The sequence below is a fragment of the Hyposmocoma kahamanoa genome, unplaced genomic scaffold (assembly GCF_003589595.1).
Source record: "Hyposmocoma kahamanoa isolate Upper Pololo Valley unplaced genomic scaffold, ASM358959v1 100021, whole genome shotgun sequence".
Classification (NCBI taxonomy): Eukaryota; Metazoa; Arthropoda; class Insecta; order Lepidoptera; family Cosmopterigidae; genus Hyposmocoma; species Hyposmocoma kahamanoa.
This window is the reverse complement of record NW_020653200.1, coordinates 2,208,157-2,232,169: the sequence shown is the minus strand read 5'-3', so window position 1 is coordinate 2,232,169 and position 24,013 is coordinate 2,208,157. Positions and strand designations below refer to the sequence as shown.

The 24,013-nt window shown below is 36.9% G+C and overlaps 1 protein-coding gene across 1 annotated transcript in view; it reads left to right on the top strand.

Moving 5' to 3' along the window:
* LOC113231711 (ADP-ribosylation factor GTPase-activating protein 1) overlaps window positions 1-24,013 on the top strand; it is a 59,754-nt gene that overhangs the window by 1,753 nt on the left and 33,988 nt on the right. The window contains exons 2-5 of the mRNA XM_026466230.1: window positions 773-834; window positions 937-1,104; window positions 7,149-7,262; window positions 11,882-12,039. Of these exons, the coding sequence (XP_026322015.1) occupies window positions 775-834; window positions 937-1,104; window positions 7,149-7,262; window positions 11,882-12,039 (500 nt within the window). The 5' untranslated portion in view covers window positions 773-774. The remainder of the gene's footprint in view (window positions 1-772; window positions 835-936; window positions 1,105-7,148; window positions 7,263-11,881; window positions 12,040-24,013) is intronic.

The following is a 24,013-nucleotide window of genomic DNA, read 5'->3' as shown; positions in this document are numbered from 1 at the left end:
CATATTCTAATGTAGATCTACTGTATTTGGCCAAGTCTACAGATCTACTAATAAATAATAGAAACTTGTCCTGATATTTTATTATGAAAACTAGGTTATCACACATTATAATATAAAAATAACGGGACTTACTCGCGTAGTATTTTAGTCGGAAGCGGTCTGACTAGTTTCGACCATAATCAATGGTCCTCCCGATATAACCATGCTTTAAACATTAGACCATAGAAATAAATAGTAGTCTAAGCCTTGAACACATTTCTGCTCAAAAATCATTAAATGTAAGAAGATTCAGACGGTTATTAACCATTAAAGCATGTACAATGAGGTTGTTTACGTGTTTCTCATTTCTACTAATTCTAGAACACATTTACTAATTATTATTTCTTTATTTTTCTCTAATCTTACTTTATTAATTGTGGACTTATTTTTTTTACTCTGGTATGCTGGAAAAAATTGTACTCATAATCTTAATTTTAATTCTTATTGGTATTAAAGATGCACTGTTATTTTCCGGTAATAAAACATAATGATTATGTATGGAAGATAACATCAAAACATAAATCTGCAATAAAAAAAAAGGATTAAATTAAAAGGGAACCCAATGAAGAATGGAGATGAATTGCTAGAAACAAGAAAAAAATAAATAAAAAAAATGAAAAATTGTCTATGGTTGCCAAGTGGACTTTCTGAAATTTGACGTTTTGAGTTTTTTTCGCGATTCTTAGGTGAAATTACTGCAATTTGGAGGTTTTCTGACTTTCATTAATCGCAGATATGGCTTCACCTCGGACGAGACGCAAATTAAATAATATCCGGACTATAGACGAGAATAACGTAAGTAAAATTATGGAGAAAAGTGATTCCCATCAATTCAAATAGAGCGACGTGGTTATTTTTGTGGAGTTTTTTGGTTAATACTACTTGTGTTTTGTGCAGAAATGCTTCGAGTGTGGTACCCTGAATCCTCAGTGGGTGTCAGTGACATACGGGATTTGGATTTGCTTAGAGTGCTCGGGAGTTCATCGGAGCCTTGGGGTGCACTTATCTTTCGTACGATCAGTAACTATGGACAAATGGAAGGACATAGAGCTCGAAAAAATGATGGTAAGTGTGTCAGAACTCTCGATTGATGTTGCGAAAGCGTTTGCCAATCAAGCGAAATGTCTACCCAGATTTGCCTGGACAGCTACTGGCTTGTGCTATATCCACAATTATTATACACATGGAATTGTTCTTACCGACACTTCTACAACACTGACGAGCGTTTAGGTATTTACCACACGTCATAGAATACAAAATGAATTGATATTTGAAATATTTTGTTATCAAAATTAAGAGTTAATATTTATTTATACTAAAAACTACGTAATTTTTGTGTTCACTACTGATTATGGTTGCTAATTCCTGAAACTACAGATTTAAGAACTTACTTAAGTAACTTAATTTGTACCTAAGTCTCCTTCATCATATCAGCTTACATGCATCTACTATTGGACATAAGGCTCCCCCAAAATTTGCCCCATCAGCCAAGAGTTCTCCTGCAGACATGACAGACCTACTGCTACTTCTTACTGATTTTGAAGTCTCCTTCATGTAAACTTAAATGACCCACCAGTATAGTACAAAATATGCAGTGCGGTTGAAAGAAACTTTCTATTATTAAGTAATTAACAATTAGTGTTATGTAAGATATATTATAGAAATGCTATAGCGGATGTGTAAATTATATATATATATATATATATATATATATCATTAATGATACTGTTGAGTGTCTAGTTGTCGTGGTCAAATATGTATATGAATTGTAAGAAGATTATTATTGTTATTATATAGAGTATCTGAAACACAAAAATTTAAGTAGAAAATCTTTTTGGGCATATAAAGTAATTTCTTGTGTATTTATAAATTTTTTTATCGTTAGATTTATATGCTTGAGTATAGGAATTTAGGGATATATAACCGAAAATTTGAGTAACATTGAAAATATGTGGACATTTCCTTATAAAATACTGGAACTTCTCGGAACTATATAATATTGATATATTTCAGTATATTAGCCACAGATTATTATTTCCTATTAAGTATTTGCCCAATAAGGAATAATAAATTTATATTAATTATTATGAATTATTGTCTCAAAAATAATATTATACTTGTGTTTCTATAGGTGCAACTTTCTTAGCAAAGAGTTTACAAGAGTGTTTTGCATGTATTTTTGCTGTCAAAGAAGTAACTGCTTTCTCTTTCACACATCATAGAAAACAGTAGTGGCTATCTCTTTCACTAAGTATGAAAACAAGATAAGACAAAAAATAGAAACCACTGCTGTGTCAAATATTGGCAGTTTCTATTGTTTGACATCTTATTTCCTAACAAAACAGCAGCTGCTAAAACACTTATATTCCCAGTGTCTAGAGGAGTCTTGAATTTTTTTAAAGATATTACGTACTCATCAGATCACCAGACACTGTGCATCTTATTTATTTCACCAATCTTTAATAGATTTCTCCTTTTGAGAGAACAGTTACTTTAGTAAGTTCATGTGTACAAACATTGTAATTATTATAATACATGCATATAAATAAAACTGAATATGCCTATATTAATTATATTTCTTGTCTAAATTTTATAGGCAAAGATGTCATAATGTGCATCTTGGGTATTTTTGGTCATACCACAAAATGGTTATGTCCATACTAAGAAAACATTCAATCTTTAGGTAAATTTACTCTCTTAATTCCGTTCACTGGTAATTATATGATAACATTTAATTTACGAAGGTTATTTATTGCTTTAATGTTGAGATGGAGTTCATTAAAAAGAATTAATTCTTGGGCACACAATAAATTACTAAATAGGGCCATCTATGGGTTGACACAGAGGTTATAAAGGCGAAAGCTTGGTGAAACAAATAGATTCATTTATATTGTGACTATAGTCATGAAAATGTACGTCTTCGTAAATAATAACAGATGTTCTTAGTAGGCACTCATATTGATGAAGGCCAGTCCTAATGCGTATAATATATGCATGGAACTAGGTCAAGCATGAGATTTGATCTTCTAATATTAAATTGCCCACAGAACAATGTTTTTTTTGTTCTGTGAATTTGCCTATATCTGCAATCCTAGATATGGAATACATTGTCATGATCTATCCGTCTCAAAGACCATATTTATTTTTAGTGATGCGTGTGCAAACACTAGCTATGTGGAAACTTATGATCAAATAATTTTGAAATATAATATGTACAGATAATTTTATATGATGAACAGTGATCAGATTTGTGGGAGTTAATTTAGGTGAACTAAAGAATTTTTTTATGTGGACATTCTTTTACAAATCCTGGGACTTCTCAGAACTGATTATATTTCAATATGCATATTATATATTGAAATTTGAGTACCTTGCATTGGCGACAAATTATTATTTCCAATTAAGCATTTACTACAAATTATTGTCGCAAAAACCAATATTGTAGTTGTGTTTTTATAGGTACTTACATGTTTTAATACTTTAGCCATTTAAAAAATAAACATGAGCAGACCTATATTTTGGAATGTTTAGAAACAAACAGTAAAAAACATTTATGTGCATTGATGACGAAATGAGTGTGTCCTCACTAAGAAAACGTTCATACTTTACGTAAATTAACTCCTTCAGTTGTGATCACTAATGATGAATTATAGAGGAAATTAAATAAAATTAAGAGCATTTAGCGTATTGTGATTCTTTGTTGATCTACTTTTAACGTCTTTTGTGAAACTAAGTCATGGTGATGATTTTAATTAGCGATTATTCTTAATTGATAATTGTTATTGGCCATTGTAAATGTAATGGTAATTGACTATTTTTATACATGTTAAAAGGCTCAGAAAACGAGAGAAATCACCTGGAATGAAATCGAAGACCCAAGTGCGGTATTAGAAACAAATTTCTACATTTACCAGTGGCGAGGCATCAAAATAACTTGATTTTCACCGGCTTGCCTAAAATTTTCCACGTATTATCAAATACTACCTTTATTACTAAATTGTATGTGTAAAAGAAGTTAACCAGCAAAATGAAGTATATTTATTAGTACCTGTGTGCTAATAAATTGTGTTTAATTATTGGCAAGGCGCACTTTTTCTTAAGGGAAGTGCTTTTTGTTTTGCTCCGGCTTTACTAACTACAATTTTCACGCCTCGCCACTGACATTTACACAAGATTTTCACACTCCTGCGATTACCAAATAAATAAAAAACAGCTTGCGAAATGTGAATTTGAAATGAACAAACATCCTGCTTGTTAAATTGTCACACTACTTGACAAACAATTGCCGGGATGCTGATTGCCTTTAGTAGGTATCTTATTTTTATTTTATTTGTTCTTGAATGCTATAGATTTTAATTTTATCATTGACGCAACGGCACAATGTTAGCAAGCGTAATATACTCTCCTCTGTAGCTCAGTTGTAGACCCTTTTAACGTGTTTGTTTTATTAATCACTTGCATTTTTAATTAGTTTTAAGTTAAATATGACAGTTTACCTTTCTTACTTGAACTAGCAAGTTGCAAATTTTGTTTCAGTGCTTTGCAACTTGTAATGCATTCATTTCAATAGACTTGTACCTGGAATGTATAATTGTGAATATGCTATGGTTGCAATAAAATGACCAGAGAAAATTTTCTGGGGTTCTGTTGTTTATATAGTTAATTTTTTAAGCAAGGATTAGGCCGTTTGCGCTCTGCGTACGTTCCGAATCCGAGAAAATGCAAATCTAAAAAAATTCGAACTGACTTCGGATGTCGCTTGTGCACTAATTCCCATACGAATCCGTGAAAATATCTTGTACTCCTGGAGATTTCTACGAACCATTTATACTTTCAATCGCCGTCATCTTTTGGCATTGTTAGTACTATGAAGACGGAGAAGACATAAAAAGTTTAGAGTGCACCTTCTTCTGGTGAAGATTTTATAATGATTACGATGAACACATAAGATTGAGAACAAAAAAATTGTTCATCGTTATTACTGAATGGATGTGCCCACTTTATAATTTGATTTTATACATATCGATATGTGCTATTTCCTTTCATCCATCCGCGCAGCCGTCACCACCTCGTTTGGATTCGGATCGAACGCTGTGCGGAAGCCTTAATACAAATAATCCCGTAGTTACTTCGGTCCGCAAAATTAATGATCCGAAATGAAGGAATTGTCAACTTCGGAAGACGGAATTCGGCGAATATACTACGTAGTACGACTAGTTCGGACTGTCATTTCTCGGATGCGTAACTGATGCGGATTGGAGCTGTAACTGTATTATAGATCCATTTCCGTTTCACACCACATATTAAAAACATGGTCGCTAAATTGAGGTGAGGCTTTAATATAGAAAAACAAAAATGTTGATGCAATTGAAAAATTTGAGTCAATCATCCTATTGTGGATGTGTGATAATTGTATATGCGCAGTTCTCTTCTATTTTCATTTGTAAAGTCTATTGAGAGAACAACAATCACGTGACTCAATCTTGGGAAGTCCCTGTACTATGAGTGCGTGAGCAATGAAATTGAATGAAAATAGTTCATACGTCTTTTTTTTTTAATGAATGGCTTGTGAGACTACTTAGTCACAATTCTGCCAGTGTCCGTTTTCTAGTTTCATAAACGTTACGGTGTGTTAGAATTTTATTCGGTGACAGAGGGAGAATCGAAGAGATTTTTGCACAAATTGAATTCTAGAACAAAAGAGACAGCACAAATTAGACAACACAAGTCGTTAGAAACATGTATGTATGTTAAATATAGTGTTTATGCATTAATAATATTTACAGTTTAATATAATTTATATGTATGAATTTAAAAAGTTGATAAGAAGAAATTAAAAAATATGATACATTTTTGGGTGAGAGGATAGGGCCAAAAGGCATTTAAAGGAAATAGGACGAGGGATAGAGGGAGGGAGGATGTCATATAGGGAACACCGTAATTTAGGGCAGTCAAAGAATATATGGTCCACGTTTCCTTCGTCTAGACCGCATTCACACAATGAGTTATCCTTTATCCTAAATTTAGCCAAATGAATAGGAGTACACGCGACATGCGCGTTTTATTTTGGTCGAGTAATACTCATTTGACACTGATTGTTTCGGACGGATGTCAGATGGAGAGCGGGAGTCGTCGAGTATATAACCATTTGATAATTTTTGATTTGATAATATCTGTCTCGAGCATTTCAATCTTGAACGGTCTTACTCTTGTTTATTATGAAGTTTTATATTTTATTCCGGTACCTGTCACAAGTGTTGAAGAAGATACACGTGTCTTGGAAAAGATTCTGCGTTGTGACCTAATTTAATACGTTGTCCTGTGATTGATAAAGTTGATAAAGTGACACTTGAGGCGCCATTACCGTGCCGATATTTTTACGGAACCTTTATGGCTTTTTAAATGTATGCCTGACTTAATAGATGAGACTAGCACAACCATTCATGAATATTTTCTGTGGTGCAAGTGTAATTCGCTCTGTTCACATAAAGATAATTGAATATCAATTCAATAAAAATTTAAACATGTATTGTTATATTAACCTACGATAAAAAATAAGAAAGAAAAATAAATATAATTATGTAGTGCAGTTTAAATAGATAAGTCAGGTTTTTTTAATGCGGAACACCCCCTGGACAGCATCAAACCCCCCCCCCCCCCCCATTGCTTTCGAGGCCCATATCGCCTGCACTAGCTGCCTGCCTAGGACTCTTCAGCGCCCTCTGGGGTCGTGACCATTTTGGGAAACTATTCTCTGGTGCTTCGTTGTACACCCTCTTTACCTAGAGATTTATACTTGTCCCGCTAGATGGTGTTACTTTGAGTATTTTATACGCGTCATGGGGCCATTGCTTTAACAACTATTATGGTGCGTCTACATAAAGAGGCTGGGTGGAATATGGGTGGAATGCATTGGGGTCGTATACGTTAGATTCATGTGATTAACTCATGGAAGACTATACTTATCACCATGGTATTGGTCCGTGTTATATAAAACTTTTTCAAAGTGCACACTCATTAGGACTTTAAAATGAGTATTTTAATGAAAATATTTTTGTTTATTTGGCGTTATTACAATTAATTACAGTTAATATTTTGTTTTGGCACAGGTGGGCGGCAACCAGAAAGCACGCGAGTTCTTCGAAAGCCAGCCGGACTACAAAGCTGGTTTGACTATCCCACAGAAGTACAATACTAAGGCGGCTGCTATGTATAGACAGAAGGTATAATAAAATGCATACGGTTTCTAACAAAAATACCCAACAGTAATTCAACTAGTGTACGTAAACACAACAACACTTTCATAATCTCAAAACAATATTTACGTTATACTGAGTTATATTTATCTCCTGCTATTGTTAAGGGACATTTAGTCCTCTTTGTCGCAGTTTGTTCGCAAGAGACCTTTTTTTTTTTTTTGATGACGGGGGGAAATCTTTATGGATACCCCTGAGCCCAGGGAGACTCAGGAGTTATGTGGGGACTCTCCCTCCACACTGGAAGGCCTACCCCACTAAAACCCCCCCGGGTTTCTCTCTCGCCGGTTGAGTCGGCGCCGTGGGATCAGTGAACATTCACCACGACGCCGCCCGGCCGCCCTAGCTTGCGCCAGGGCTCCCGCGCCAACGGAGGGACGAGTCGGTTGTCCTCCGACCCGCCCCCCAGACGAGTGAGGCCGTGCAATGCAGGCTCCGGAGTCCCTGTCCAGAGCCCGCTGGTTGGTCGCAAGAGACCTGCACCGGTCATGATGCCGCGTTTTAATGATTCGTTACTCAGTCAATTGACATATCGAGCACTATGACAAATACTAATTTACTATTTCTTAGCATTGACGTCGCTTCTGTGCAATACCGCCGCCGTTAGTTGAACATTCTTATCTATTTTATTATATCCTGTGACATTTTTTAAAGAAAGTTGTTATGTATACCAACGTGATCAATAAAAAAGGTGGATCTGTCACTATTTTCACTCGTTCCTAGGTGGATGAGATATGAAGTTACCGCAAAAGAAAACCAAATATTTTTTAATTTAATTTCTTTAAACGTTATTTGCTCGGTTTTGTGTTTTTGTCTCTAGCGTCCTTTCAACTAACGGCGGCATAACAGTACGTGCATCCAGGAAAAGCGATAATTACCGTACACGTATCGCTCATTTAGTGCAACATTGACTTAATTGCAATTTTGGCATAATTGAATTAAGACTTAATTAATTACATATTAACATCCTTTATCCAAATTTGCCAAAATTACAATTACATCAATGTAGCACCAAATAAGCGGTATGATGAATACGAACCGTCAAAATATGTAATAAATCACAGTGTTAGTACTGGACGGTTCTGTAGCCTCAATTTGTACACCGTGTGCGTATTTCACAAGTGCGCTGCGGTTTCTGCCTTGCGGCAAATACGTGTAAAGAAATGAATTATAACAAATGTGTTTTCATCAAAACGTTTGTGTCCAAACGTCCAGAAAAAAACTAATTGTAGTATTTTACTACTTATTATCATTATCAACTCATTCTCGCAACGTTACAGGCCATCGAGTATATAACCAGAAATAGAGACGAAACGAGGGCCATATATTCCTGTTAACACATTAGCGAAACAGCTCTTATAAATATCAACTCCCGTTTGTACCGAAATATAGACAGGCCAACTACTGACCTGTGTGTACGTCTCCGTATATTCCAAAAAATATTCTGTATTTATTGTAATAAAGATATTATCTCTAACAATGCCGTGCTGTCCTGTTCGGTGGTGTGGGAAAAACAGCAAAACATATATTTACAAAACAAACGTAAATCACATTTCATCGGTGATTAAATATGTAATTTTGCAATTTTCGTCCATTATAGCAAAGCTCAAGTTTACTGGTCGATTTGAAGTGAAACAGTTGACGACACCCATTGATGACACCCGTCAATTGTTTCGAACTCGGGCTAGCCAATCGGAGCGCAGTTGTTACAGTAATGATATCGCAGAGTTTTCAAACAAATTAAATGACATTTCGTCTCTATTTCTGGTTATATACTCGATGTTACAGGCTAACCAGACCGTAACACGCTCATACTCTACTCCATACGAAATCACCCAAGAGGGACTCTTACACTCTCGCGCAGATTCTCGATTTTTGTGGCAAACGCTTCTCTTGGCAGTGACTCATCCATTGTTTACGCGTTTGTTTGCCGATTCCTTTTTTTGTAATGGATATTCAAGGCCAAGGTATGTACCTACTTAAATTTTGAAAACGTCACTTGCTTACAGAATTGTCATTTAGTAATCCAAGTACTTTGAGCCATGTACATGGCATAGTTGCCATCAACTTTTTGGGTCAATCTTGATTTTCAAATGGCTTCTTAAGCTTTTTTAACCTTCCATGACATCCTATTAAAATTCCCCTTGTTTTTCTTTTTTGAGTTATTTGGGTAATGTGTGTAGTAATCCGCTATGAAGCTGTTTTTTTTTTGTTTCATTTTCAGATTCGATTCGTTCCAATTCTGCGTCTTAAACTTTGGTACAAATACAACAACCTGAGATTGACGACTTCTGAGCGGACATAGTGTACATATATGCTTGAAGAAATATAGAGAACTGTGCGCATAAATGATAACCGGCATTGTTCTCTTGAACAATGCAACAGCGTTGACGCTACATGTGTGGTATGGTATACCAGGATAAACTTATTGTTTAAAACGTATTTATATACAAAGCACATATTTTCTTACGCTGCAGACAGAGTGACGACTCATTGAACTGAACGAATGAGCTGGAGTTAGCGGTGTAGATATCGTCGCTTGCGCTGAAGCTTTGATCAACGACATCTTCGTGTGGAACCAGATTTGATTCTCAAACCTCAAAAATCGAATCCAATTTGATTTTCGAGTTTTTAGCACGTTTCCTACCGTTTGGATTTAAATATCCATCCATTCATCCAAGAGTTATAAACAGAAAGATAACAAGGTAGAAAAGAAAGATACTCGTCCAATCTCAGTTCAGGGAAAAGATGGGTTTGATTGTCGACTAACTGAAGTCAGGCGGAAGTGAAACTTCAAATGAAAGAAAAGTTTTTTAAAAATACTGAAATATCCAAAACGAAACGCTGTGCCATTATTCTGTAGGCTTTAGGTTCTACCATGGCAACAATCAGGCAAATAGTTTAAACTTTTCCATATAGCGACTTCGGTCCTTAAGATAGATCTATGGGCTGTGGATCTAGCCTAGAGCATTGTTGTCTACTAGAAAATTGTTCGAAGAAGCCGCAGAATCAAGAAACAAGCGAAGAAGTAATTACGACATACTTGGAGGAAGTCTAGGGTTGTTACTTATAGCAGGGCTCCATCACTCGCTCAAGGTTGCGCGATAAGTGAGATTCAGAACTCTTCGATAATCGTTCAATTGGATGTTTGATGATGTGTGTCGTTTTCGAATCGAAGGGCGCTTTCTGAGCTATTCAGAACATTCGAGTTAAACGTTAGATTCGGATTCGGATACGATATCGTTATCCAACAGCGTTTATGGAGTTCGTCGGTGAAATAGATTATAAGAAAAATGAAAATCCTGAGTATACGTTTTTAAGACTTTAAAGACCTAAAATCATCGAGTATACCACCAGAAATAGAGACGAAATGTCATTTAATTTGTTTGAAAACTATTAATCCTACTACTGCCAAAACAAACTGCGCTCCGATTGGCCAGCACGAATTCGAAACAATTGACGGGTGTCGTCAATTGTTTCACTTCAAATCGGCCAGTTTAACTTGAGCTTTGCTATAGTGGACGATAATTGAAAAATTGCATATTAAATATTTCATATTTAATTAAAGATGTTAATTATAAATATTAATTAAAAATAGTAAAACACTTTATTAAATTTTATTTAAAATAAAGTGTTCTAAGACACCAAAAGCTGTTTTAGAACTCTTTAAATATTCAAAAAATTAAAATAATTGAAAAAAGAACACGTTTTATAAATTAAATACGATACATTGTATGAACTCTGACATTCATTTATTGCGTAATAATTAATCCGAAGACTTTTTTTTCAGTAATAAATTTTTCATTAATATTAGAAACAAATCGTTTTTCTAGCCAAGCTCGAAATCTTGCCGTTTTTGGTTTTTGCCATTTCTGAAACAGGCGAGGAACCATAGTGATGTGACGACGTATTGTCTGTAGACATAGAGGTCATAAATGCAATGCCACGTTACAATGCCATGACTCATGATATTGAATTCCGAAACTGATAAGCCATTTATCACTTAAAAAAATATTTCATGACCTTGGATTCAAATCTGAAGGATATTTCATGACCTTGGATTCAAATCTGAAGGAGGCCCTAATGTTTGAGATAATAAACCTAAAATTTATTTTAAACGGTACTTAATAATAGGAGAACAAAATTAATTCATTGTGAGACCTATTATTACTACACAACTCGAATCGTTATTTTGGATGGTGGTACTAGTGGGAACAAAAGTTCCTCTAGTACTACCAGTGGTACTTATCTGTGGTACTAGTATAAACGAAAGTGAATTTTTCTATAGTATTAACTATGAAAAATGTAACGATTGTCAATTGTAAGTTCGATTAAAATTTTCTGGTCGAATACACATTGTGAAAATTCGTATTTTTTGAAAAGCCATATTCGAATTCGTAACGTGTGCCTCTAGCAATTTTTATACAATATAATCGGTATTATCATGTGATTGAATTTTATATGCCCATGGACAGTATAAACAAAAAATACGTATTCTTTTTATTTCAGGGCTAACGTAACTTAATAGTAATAAGAAAGTAGCATTTTCCATGACAGTAGACTATAGAGTGTAATTTTGCCAACAGATAGCGGCAATAGCCGAGGGCCGGCCGTGGAGTCCCTCGGACTACAAGCCTGAGACGGTAGAGAAGCCTAAGGAGGATTATACCCAATCGCGGGACTTCTACTCCTCGGGAGATAGCACATTCCATCACAGCGGCTCAGACAATAACATCAGTTATCAGTGAGTATATTTTTATTACAAGCACATCAACAAGGCACATAACCTAGAATCTATAAACAATTATGTTTATCAAGTAAAGAACTATTATTAATTTAGAATGTAATAACACATTAATAAATACCCATAAATTCAAAAGAAAAAACAAAACTTACACAACAAAATATACAAATAGGAAATGAAACTATTTTTCCGGATTTAAATCGCGTATATTTGTTTTTTCAAACAAACCGACGTTTCGGGCCCTTTACAGGTCCCATGGTCACGGTTGACACAAAATATACAAACTTAAGTCAAATTCGCATAATCTTTTCATTGTATGTTCCAGACACTGGTATAATATAAAATTGTACAATGCAATTAATTCCACTAAAATCCAGTTTAAATGCGCTCGATGCGCTAATATGTTACCGCAAACAAATATGTTTATTCATTATATCAAAAATAAGGTTCAATGTAATACCTCTCACCTGTTGTATAGCGATAAAATATTGAAATATTGAAGTCTATTGACGTGTCAATACGAAAACCTATTTGTAATAAGAGCCATATTACTGTGTTTTCTGCACGCGTATATTTTCAGTGTGTAAAGGTTTGTATTGCAATATTGTGTTCTTTCGCGAAAAATTGTTTGAGCAGATTCAACTTGTTTGGAGGAGAATAGAACAATAGAGAGTCAAACGGCTAGGCGAAACACGTGCTACCCGCATACTGTACACAACTAGTTTTTACACCTTTCAGTTTCAAACGGTTAGGTTACATTGTAGAAAAAAATGTATAAAGACCATTTTCTCAATTTTAGTTAGAGAATAATTTTAGTTTATTACTAAATATTTGAAAAACATTGAAAGACACGTGCCAGTTGTGGATAAGGTCCACTGCTCCTTCTGACGCTAGGGTTAGGTCTGTAATAGTTCTACATCTTTTATTTATAAAAGTTGGCACTGTACCTTTATTAAGGATTTGAAGGTTAGTTGTGAATAAGTATTCTGTTAGGTTCTTACTTCTATCATTTGCGAGTTCCATGCCCCACAACGGGTGGTGGGCATTGGAGTCAGTAGCCACGACGACATTCTGGACGACATTTCCGTTCTGCTCGAAGTAGTTGATTAGCCGTACCATTTCCTGCGGTGGTGGCACATCAATCTCCGCCATAGAGACAGAGGAGAGCACCACTTCAGACAGGCCCGTGACCGCGTCAGCTAAAAGCTTTACGTGAACCGTTGCGGCCTGGCTGTGGTGGAGGTTGCTCTGGACGATATGAAGTTTACTGAGTGAGGGGGAAACCGCCATAAGAAGAAGATAGCAGCTCCTCGTCCACGTTCTCGCTCAGTCGGTTGTCTCCCATCCCCAACGCGCACTCGTCATCACTGCTGGTCGCCACCGGTTTGACGTCCGCAGAGACGTGGGTCAAGGAGGGCCCTTCACCTTCTCCGGGGATATCAGAGGAGGTGGAGGGCTCCGGGGAGACGTCCATCCGTGTCGTTGTTGTGCCCGTCTTCTCAGGTGGCACATCGGTGTACAGGCCCCTCAGGACTATGCTGCTGCAGCTTGTGAACAACACAGCGGTGTGCCTCCGCCCACGGATTTTGCCACTTGAGGATGCGGCCGATTCGACGCGCATCCTCCCAGTGGCCAGGGATGATTAGTCCGCAGACCACCCTCCGGGGAGCCTGCACTCCATTTTTCAATGAGAGAGGCTCCCCGGACGGCAGCCTGATCGCGCTAATGGCATCCTTTAGCCACTGGAAAATGGCTGTGTCCTGACACTGTAGACAGGTTTACCTCGAAACTGTGGTCTGACGTCTTCCTCCCGCACTCCTCCGCTCCTTGCGCAAGGCGCTGACATAGGGCCTGAATGATGTGGACATCGGGGCTCCGTATTTAGCCAGTTTTGGCTGATGTGATCGTAGATTCGATGCTGGGCGGGCCTCTCAACCTTTTGCCGCTTGTGCTCGCCTCTAGGAGATAATGTCTCGTCAAGGCGGGCACGTGTGGCAATGGTCGAGGACCTCTACATGGTCTCTGCCGGTTTGCTGTTAAAAGGGAGGGGTCCCTTCCAGGGGAGTGCGCGACCGACCCATTTGACCGAGCTGATGCAGTCCCGGGCCACTCGCGCCACCCACTGGGGCCCTCGCCTCTCCATCCTTCGGCAGGGGGCTGTTTGCATTGCGACGCTCGCGTTCTCTTCGACGGCCTTTCTTGTTTTTTCGGGCAGGGCGTCCCCTGCTCCCACTGGGGGCTGGAGTTGGACGTTCGCCATGGTCACTTGTCCCTTCCTTACGGATGGATGCCGTGGCCTTGGATTTGGGCTGGCGACTCACCAGGGTCCACCCTGCCTCAAGGGCCATGTTTGAACCCGACGTGTGAGCGGGGGCCGCAGCAAAACAAAAAAAAAAACATTAAAAATTTTTTTCTGAAACAATCAGCTTTTCAAGAAATTATCAGGAATATTATTATGTATCATGTGAAAAAAAAATCAGCTCTGTATTCCTAAAATTGTTCCATAATTAAATAATAATTTAGCCTAAAATTTATACTTTTAATTTCGGTTATTTTTAATTACCTTCAGATTAATTATATTCAGGTTGTTGGACTTTATTCACTGTTTGTAATGGATGACATATTACACACAGATTACACGAAGCTCATGTATTTTGTTACAAAATTACATATAAGAGTTACCAATTTCGCCGCACCTTTACTCACAAAGCCGCAAGTACATGCAGATTATTTTTTTCTACATAGAAAATGATTGGAACTATACTGTAAGTAACCCACGCACATTAGATTTTCGTATATTTTAAGATAAAAAATAAAATGTACATTGGTCCATACAAAAAAAAATATTTTTTTTCTCTGTATCTATCAATTTTTGAAGAAATCATACAAGAATAAAAGTTGTTAGGAATGTTATTATATATCACGTAAAAACATTTGCTCGATACTCCACAAGTTATTCCTATGTCCAAGAATTATCAATTTGGGCCCATTGTGTGGCGTTCCGATATGACTCTTTGGAACCAATGCAATATCTGCGATATTTAATGCGATATCATACTTTTTGGAATTACAAATAAAATTTAAAAAATGTTACTTCTCACGTTCGGTGTTTTCAGCCTAAAATCACCGTAGCCATTGTCTTTTCTCGCTTCTTACACCCAGTAACATTGAAATATGAATAATTTTAAAAGGGAGCAGAGGAAAAATCCGTAATGTTCGATTTGATTTTAGAGGGGTATGTCCACTTTAAAGTTAAAAATAAAATATTGTATGAGTAACTACACGATATATTCAAGCATAGACATTAATCAGAAACATAAAACAATAAAGTTTCCTCGATACATAAAAATCACGAAATGAGCTCTAATTTTCACATTTTTTCGATTTATCCTCGAAATGCTACAGGTTATTAGGACAATAATTAGATAATTAATTATATTTATGCATGATCAACAATTGTCACTACGGAATTTTTTTAATCCCTTTTGTTTTAGAGTTATTCCGCTAAAACGAATTTGGTACTTTTAATGCGTAAAATTCAACATCTCCTGTCGCATGTCACGCGAACTTCAGGCATATATTTGTTTTATAAATTTGGGCGGAGCCAACGACATCCAGTGTACCAATAGGTACTAAATACCCGGCTACGCTATCTTGTATGACGATTAGCAGTTCTCTTGAGTTATTGGTCCATGGTGTCCATGTTATTATGTTTTTTTAATTCACTCTTCTGACTTTCCACCTACCACGGAGCCCGCACCTTTGGGGATGTCCCATTCGGGACACCAGGATTGTCAGGAGAGTATAGGTGCGGGTGCTAGGAGCTCACTGCGCGACATCGGGGGCTCGAAATGTGCGGCTGGCTGAACTGATCAAAGTCAGCCAGGTGTTCCGCACATACCGTCAGCATGGCCGAGTCCGTCTCTCCCGCACCTCGCCTGTGGGCCACTGACGGGACACAATGCCATTTTCCTGTGTTGGCTAATCACAGGGCTACCGTTTGGCAGGAAATCAGGCGTATTGCTTGCCGGGGTCCCCACCCCGCTCGGGCTCAACCCCCCAGCATTCCTTCATCCCTGCGTACGGTGCTCAACTGCGTAGGCATTAACGCAGGAGGGTGTAAATTTAGACTGCCCACCACGTGCCATAGTCCACCCCCAGAAATACATGGCCGGGCCGTGTTGATCGCTTCTCGCCCACACTGTCAGTTCTCAGACTGAAGCCAGGAGTTGTCAGTTAAGGCCCCAGGGTGTACCGGATACATCCTTGGGCGTTCTGTGACAACATGTTATCACAGACTGCTCAAGGACTTAGCACACGTGGAGGTGGAACAACTAACACGCCCCTTATATACTGAATACTGCCGTTATTAAGTAGTGTTTGTGTTAGCAAGTAAGTGTAAAATGATTGTGTGGAAAAGCAGAACCTACGGCGGGGTAATAAGCTAATTATATCGAAAAATATTGTATTGTGCGGCGGCTGTATCGAAAATCGACGGAAACAAAATTTTCCCCCAAGTTATGATTGAAGCCATGCCATTTTGAGTCGAATTAGAGCAAATTTTTATTTGCCGCCATAAAACGCTTGTATGGCGGTCATATTGAAATATGGCGAAAAGTTAATAATAATAATAATAGTTTTTTTATTTAAGACAACATAGGTCCACTTGTTAGGTTTACAGAAGCCTTAAATACTATGTTAGTTTATAAATAATTCAATATTCATAAATGTAATAAAGTAAAATACAATCAAAAATTAAAATTAAATTAGAATTTGATATAAAACTGCAAAAATTTAACTTTAAAAACTAAAAATTAAAATATGATAATAAAGTTACAGAAACATTTTTAAATGGAAATAATATAAACAAAAATAAACATTAAAATTGAGTAAAAGAAAATAAAATAAAAATTGCCCCATCTCCCAGCTTGGTCTACATTTTGATTTAATTTAAAATTTTTTAGTGGGTTGCCGTACCACTACGCTAAAAAAATGCTCAAGCACGGGCTCCGCTGTTTTACAACTAAACATTTTCAGAATGCTATTGGAACTGCTACGTGTTCTATGCAGTATGGATTCTGTCTTCTTTCTCATCATGGCATGAAAGCCATCAGTCCGCGCATCTGCGAACATGCCAGATGCACTACAATGACGCGGCAGTCCTAAAAGCGCTCTGAAGCCGTTGTTGTACTGTACACGGAAAGAGTCCATTACTTTTCTTGAATATCTGTATATTATTTAATTGATGAAAGGTTCATATTTGATATGACTTCCTCGGACCTCAAAGATCATGTACTCGCTTTTCTTCGCGTTATAAATCAGGCCATGATCACCACAGTACTTTGCACAAATATCAAGTAGGTATCTGATATCCCGCCGTGGGACTCAGTAGCACCCTATCGTCTGCGTAACTCAAATTGTTGACAGCTATGCCATCTATCCAGCAGCCTACTGGTTTACTACTGAGATTCACGAGTAGCTCATTTACGTACAAGTTGAAGAGTTTCGGTGAAGTAATTCCCCCCTGCCTCACCCCGCACTCCAACCTGTAAGCGTCAGACAGCGTTTCGCCCCACTTGACATTATTGTCTTTATTGCAATACTAGTGCCGCAGCAAGCTCTCGACTTCCTCCGGAACGCCCGCTCCCCTCAACTCTACCCAGAGAAGGTCATAATCGAAAGAAGATCGAATGCTTTCGAAAGGTCCAGGAAGCATGCGCACATTGGGATTCCTCTGCAAGAATAATATTGCACAGTCTGCTTGAGACACAAGATGGCGCTCTCGCTAGACAATTTAGGCCGAAACCCAAGTTGAGCAATTATTTTGTCACGCCCACGAACGCTTGTATGGCGGCCATATTTGAAAATGGCGAAAAACCAATTTTGACCACAAATTTTTGTCAGGCACTCCTCGAGGCCTCCACATGCTAGTTTTTAGCCGAATTCTGGTTCGGCTCCTAGCTTCAGATACCGCAACACGCCCCGCAAATTGACGGTCACATTGACTGAACGAGAACAAGGCTGTCGGCGAGCCGTTTTCGCGCTAATACGGTTTTGATATTTGAATATACTTTTCATTTATTAATTACGAAATTTATAGGTTAATATATAACATCATTTTACGTTACTATTTATAATTGTGCCGTGTACGGCTGTTTATAATCATCTAAACGAGATAAAGACAGGAGTTTCTTTCGTTTTTTGAAACATGAAACGATGTGAGTAAAAAACTTACGTCTGAGACTCATTCAATTAATGTTTTATTTAGTGCAGAGTAATATATAATACAGATTTATTATATCAATATAATAAGACTCCATAACTTTGTGAGCTAGACAAGGGTTCTCGAATTTTCTATTTGTATTGCCGATAAATATTACGTAGTGAATATACCTTATTATCAACTAGGTAATGATAAACTTGGACACGCAATTGCAAATACTTTAGTTACGTTATTTAAAGGTACCTGTCCAAAATATAACATTTTAAGTGCTTTTCATATATTTTTTAAATAAATCTTCAATATTATTCTAGTTAGTGAATTAATGAAAAATATATTATATATATTGTATCGATATAAATACCTACGTAATGAACATGTGTAATTATTAGGATTCTATAATAGAATTATAGATAACAGATTAACGATAGAATTTTCGCTGTTGCCGCTCTGACCACGTAACTAGGGGTTGCAGTCCGGATATCCGGCAAATATGTTACCCGGAAACGACATCTTTGCGTATCCGAATAATTCGGATATTTCGGACACACCAAAAATCTAAGCGTAACAGTCAAATCAAAGTCATTTGCGCGGGGAACACCTTTTTCTTTTAGTAATTGAGAATGAAAGTAGAAGGGATTCCCCGCACTTCATGCACGCACGCTGTTACCTCACCGTTTTTTAAATAAAGAATTATTTTATTATTAAGATCGGTGCATGCACAGTGATTGAGTGAACTAATCAAATCACACACCACATCCACTATGCGCTCTCCCTCTATCTTGTTCTTAAAACAACTGCTCAGTAGTTCTGCCAGAGGGGAAGTTCCCTGCAAGTGTGCAAAAGTAAAGGACAATGGCAAACTCCCATATAAATTTTGTTGACATAATTTATAGATTCAGATTCATTTATTTCTCAAATATAACATTACAGTATAAAATTCACTACTTGTCAAAGTATAAGAAATTTATATTGAGATCGTCAGACAAAAAGGAAAATTATAAGAAAAGCACACAATAATTAGAAAATTAACAATTCATTATATAATATTGTTATCATTAAATTATATATCAAATATCATTCTCCATCAAGGATCGTCATAAGTTGATAACAATTATACAAGAGTATGTTAGTGCGGTAAAAATTAGAATAAAAATAGAAAATACTGAATTCGTTACAATTTAAAGTCCATAAATTCTTTTACGGAGTATGTAGGATTTTTCAAGAAAAGGTCTTTCAGCCGGCGCCCAAATATTTCGTCAGTTGGTTCAAGTCTGAGAGTAGCGGGTAAACGCTCATAGTAAGTAGGTCCGATGACACGCGGGTTTTTCTCTGCAAGTGCCATGCGTCGAGGGACTGTTCTCAAATGACCGGTACGGCGAAGTGGGATGCCAGAAACATTCACAGTACCAAATGAAGACAAATTATTTCTAATATACATCATAATTTCGTATAAGTTAAGTGAGTAGTGCGTCATTATGCGTTGCGCTACAAAGAGATTTCTGCAGGAATGTCTGTGTTTTACCCCAACCAATACGCGTACGGCACGTTTTTGCATTAGCATGACTCTATTGGCATTCGTGGAGTTACCCCATATGAGTGAAACGTACGACATCAGCGAGTGGAAATATGCAAAATAGACCTGTTTTAATGCAGAATCAGAAATGAGCAATTTCAGTTTACGCAACGCAAAGACTGCATCACTCAGTCTATCACACAGTCTGCGTGAAAATATGTGAAAATATAGAGTTGAAATTCCTGAACAAATTTTGTTTTGGGTTTACTACTATTCTGTGAAGACAGGAATTAAAGATATTCTGGTATGAAGTTTTGGAGGTTATGTGTTACGTAATTGAATATAACCTAACCTCCGGTTAAAAAACCGACCTCAAAAGTCATTCATCCCCTAGTTAGTCACCCGTAGAGGTGGAATATTTTCTTCAAATTTAAATGGGACCACATCTGAAGTACCTTCTTTCGAACAAAAAAGAATCATCAAAATTGCTTCACAAATGGCGGAGTTATACAAAAAAAACGATGAATTGAGAACCTCCTCCTTTTTTTGAAGTCGGTTAAAAATATTATTATATCACATATAACAGAGTTAATAAAAACTGAATGGTGCCGTGTGTTTGTAACGTAACTAAAGTTCAGAGGAAATTCTTTTGTATACTGGTGTGGTCTAAAGGCATGAAGTTATGCCATAACAAAAAAACTTGAGGTAATTAATATAATACCACAGTCATTGCACTGGTAACACGGACACAAATTGTATTTTTGTGAAATGTGCGATGGCACATTTATAAATAGATGTATCCCTGATTTTGGGAACTTTTTGTCAGTATTACCATTTTCTCGCGTGGCATTTTGGAGAAGAAATTATCGACTTTATTTTTTGTAATGCAGTAGTTGATCTTTTATTAGCTTATTACAAATAGGTAGAATCAGTACATTTGATATTAAGAGAACTAAATGTGGACTACATCCATACGTAGGTACTGAAATTCCTTTATTGGCGGTTAGATGTCGCTCAACGTTACTGATAGTTTCTTTTTATTATATTATATAGGCAGCAAACAAGCATACGGCCCGCCTGATTGAAAGCGGTTACCGTCGCCTATGAACGCCTGCAATACCAGGGGAGTCGCGAGCGGGTTGTCGACCCTTTAGGACCCTTCTCAAACCCCTTTTGAAGGACTCCACTCCACTCTGTATTCCTGCGGGAAAACCCCGACAGGGAGTTCATTCTACAACCTAATTGTACGTGGGAGAAAGCTCCTGTGAAACCGTACAATACGAGATCGACACGGTTCCAGAGTGTGAGGATGGACTCCCTGCCGTTGGCGAGTGGTGCGATGATAAAATGTTGCTGTTGACATCATGTCAAACAGTTCTTTAGAACATTGGCCATTGTACAAGAGATAGAACAGGCATTGGGAGGCAAAGTCTCTCCTCCAAGATAGTGGTTCAATATCGTCTGTAAGCACAGGATCGTCGACAGTTCTCATAGCACATCTTTGAACCGCGTCAAATGGTCCAACCTGGCATCCAGGAATTCCCGCCCAAAGATGGCAGCAGTATTCCACGTGGAGACGGACTTGTGACTTATAAAGTTGCAGTCTCTGCCCCGAAGTGAAATACCGCTTAGCCTTGTTGAGCACACCAAGCTTTTTGGACGCCATTTATAGATATCAGTCCGGTTACGTACTAATTAGTCATTACAGTTTCTTTTAAATTTGATTTTATTTCCAGACTTAGGCCGTTAGTTAATACAATTATAGGAGTTGGTTATTATCGTATTTAGGTAAACATTCAAATGCTTTATTTTATTATAGTAACGAGACCTTTTTTGTTTTCTATTTTATTTTTAATTGATAAACAACAGAAAATGTGTACTAAATTCTTTATTTTTGTGTTTCTGCGTAAATATTTCATGTTATATAATGATTAGAAGATATTATAATATGTTTGATTCTTTTTGTTTTGTTTTATGTATGAAAAATAAATAAAGATCCGTTTTATTCGTAATATCCGGATATCCGGATTTAAAAAATATTGATATTCGATATATCCGGATCCAGGAAATGGACGGATAATGCAAACCCTACACGTAACGTAATAGTACGAGCAAGTGATAGGTAACCCTGCCACTTCACGCACACAATTGCGCGTGTGCAGATAGCGCCTTGCTATATGTAGTAATAGTAGGTAAATAATTTTCGACTGTTGTATGGAGTGTCCGGGGTGTGACGTAATCTTTACCTATCGCTTCTTTACCTATTTTTTAAATTATGATTATGTACTAGTATGGTTATAATTTACTACTTATTTACATTAAATAGAAAAGTTGACTGAAAAAAGTTTTTTGTAATTTAGGTTTGGTACTTACCAACTTTAAGTTACATGAAAGTATTGCTAGAAGTACCTAGCTTCACAGTGGTGATACCTAGCTTCACTCCGGCACGGAGCCACCACCAGTTATGCAGAGATTCGCACGTGAGTTTCGTTTCAATATTAGACTCCATACCTTTGAAAGCAGAAACTTCGACACTCATATCCTCCGCGTAAACCAAACGTTTCACATCATACCTTAAGAATAGACACGCACTTGTACTTGGTAGATTACCGCTGGGTCTGCTGAACCTGGTAGCGGTTCTTTTTTGGCACTAACTCTTGCTTATATACCAAACCAAACCACGTGGCATTCCGCGACAGACTAGGTTAGAATCATGCGGGATATCAGCGTGACGTAGACGCAGTACGGGAAACAAGGTCGACTGATCTATCAATCGCGTGCTCGATACGACACTTTCCCGCCGTCGCTACTCGTACTCCACCACCAAATAGATCTAAAATGCGTTTCTGCGCATTTAAGGTTGTTCAAAATGTTTGCAAGTGCCGTGCAAGTCAATGACCTTTGGATCAAATTTGTTTACCGCAATTAAATAAAAAAATAGGAATTTACGATTATTACGATCGATTTTCTTTTTTCTGATTTGGTTTCAGTTTCGGATATATAATAACCTCTGTAAATATGGCGAGAATGCAAATCAACACACTGTGTATATATAATATACTGTATGTAACCATACATGTGTGTGTAGCACTCCTGCTTTTATTCATGTTTAGCCTCTCTCCATCCTAAGGTTGTCTGGAAGAAATCGCTGTAAGCGATAAAACTGCCAATTGTTACCCTGCTAATGTGTTTAATTTTTGTCCTGCAATCTCTCCATGTATGTGGTGCTAACAATAAACCATTTTCTATCTACTTATCTAACTACTAATTGATTAGCTACGTCACTACGAAAATGTCAGTGCCTTTACAGGGTTTAAATAGGAATGTAATAATAGCTTTTGTACTACATAAAGCAATAAATGATATGATTATGATTAGTATTTAGGTTCCAATTCGAGTTTCAATCGTCATAGTTAATAGTGTTATACTGGATTCTTGTATGAATAATAATATATAATAACTAACTAGTTGAGTATTTTCACAAAAAAAATATAAAAAGTATGGTAGTGAAACATGCTATTCAATAAATAAATATTAAGCTACGGACTAAGCTACGGAGCGAACTAGCGGACCTTACGAATTTTTCTGTGCTTGTTGCAGATCTTTGTTTTTGGTTGCTTTTTAACGACTTCTTGCCGTAGCTACTTGCCAAAGCTGTCTTAAGGTACAGGGATTGTTTACAAATAAAATTGTATTTTTGCAACCAAACTATTTATTATCTTTCTGTTTATAGCATTATAGTAAATGGGCCAGCCTGTATATAAGTGTACATATTATTACATTACATTTAATACTTTTATTCATTTGTTTTAGAAAATTTGGCCGTCGATGTACAAAATAAATTATTGTGTACATCACAGGCTCTTCAAATAGAGTCTCCCATTGGTCAGGTCCTTTGGGATTTTTATTGGATTTTAGTTGTATTTTCTTTTGATCGTCGATAGTGTAGACAATACGAATACGTCCTAAGTGGAACTGAGAGCTGTGTTGACTTATGCATAATAACTAAAGTATGATGGCGTTTTCACGTTTGTCCGCTCATTAAATTTCGTATTAATTCATAACTAGGTACATTGAAGGACCTAATTGCTGTACATTGTTGTCAATGGTGACGTGCAGTAAAATTTATGGACTAAATAATTTTACGATACAACACGGCATTTGTTTTTCGAAATTCGACATTTAAAAAAATGGAATCTAATACGATTATCACTTATAGGATCGCTGACCAGCACAAC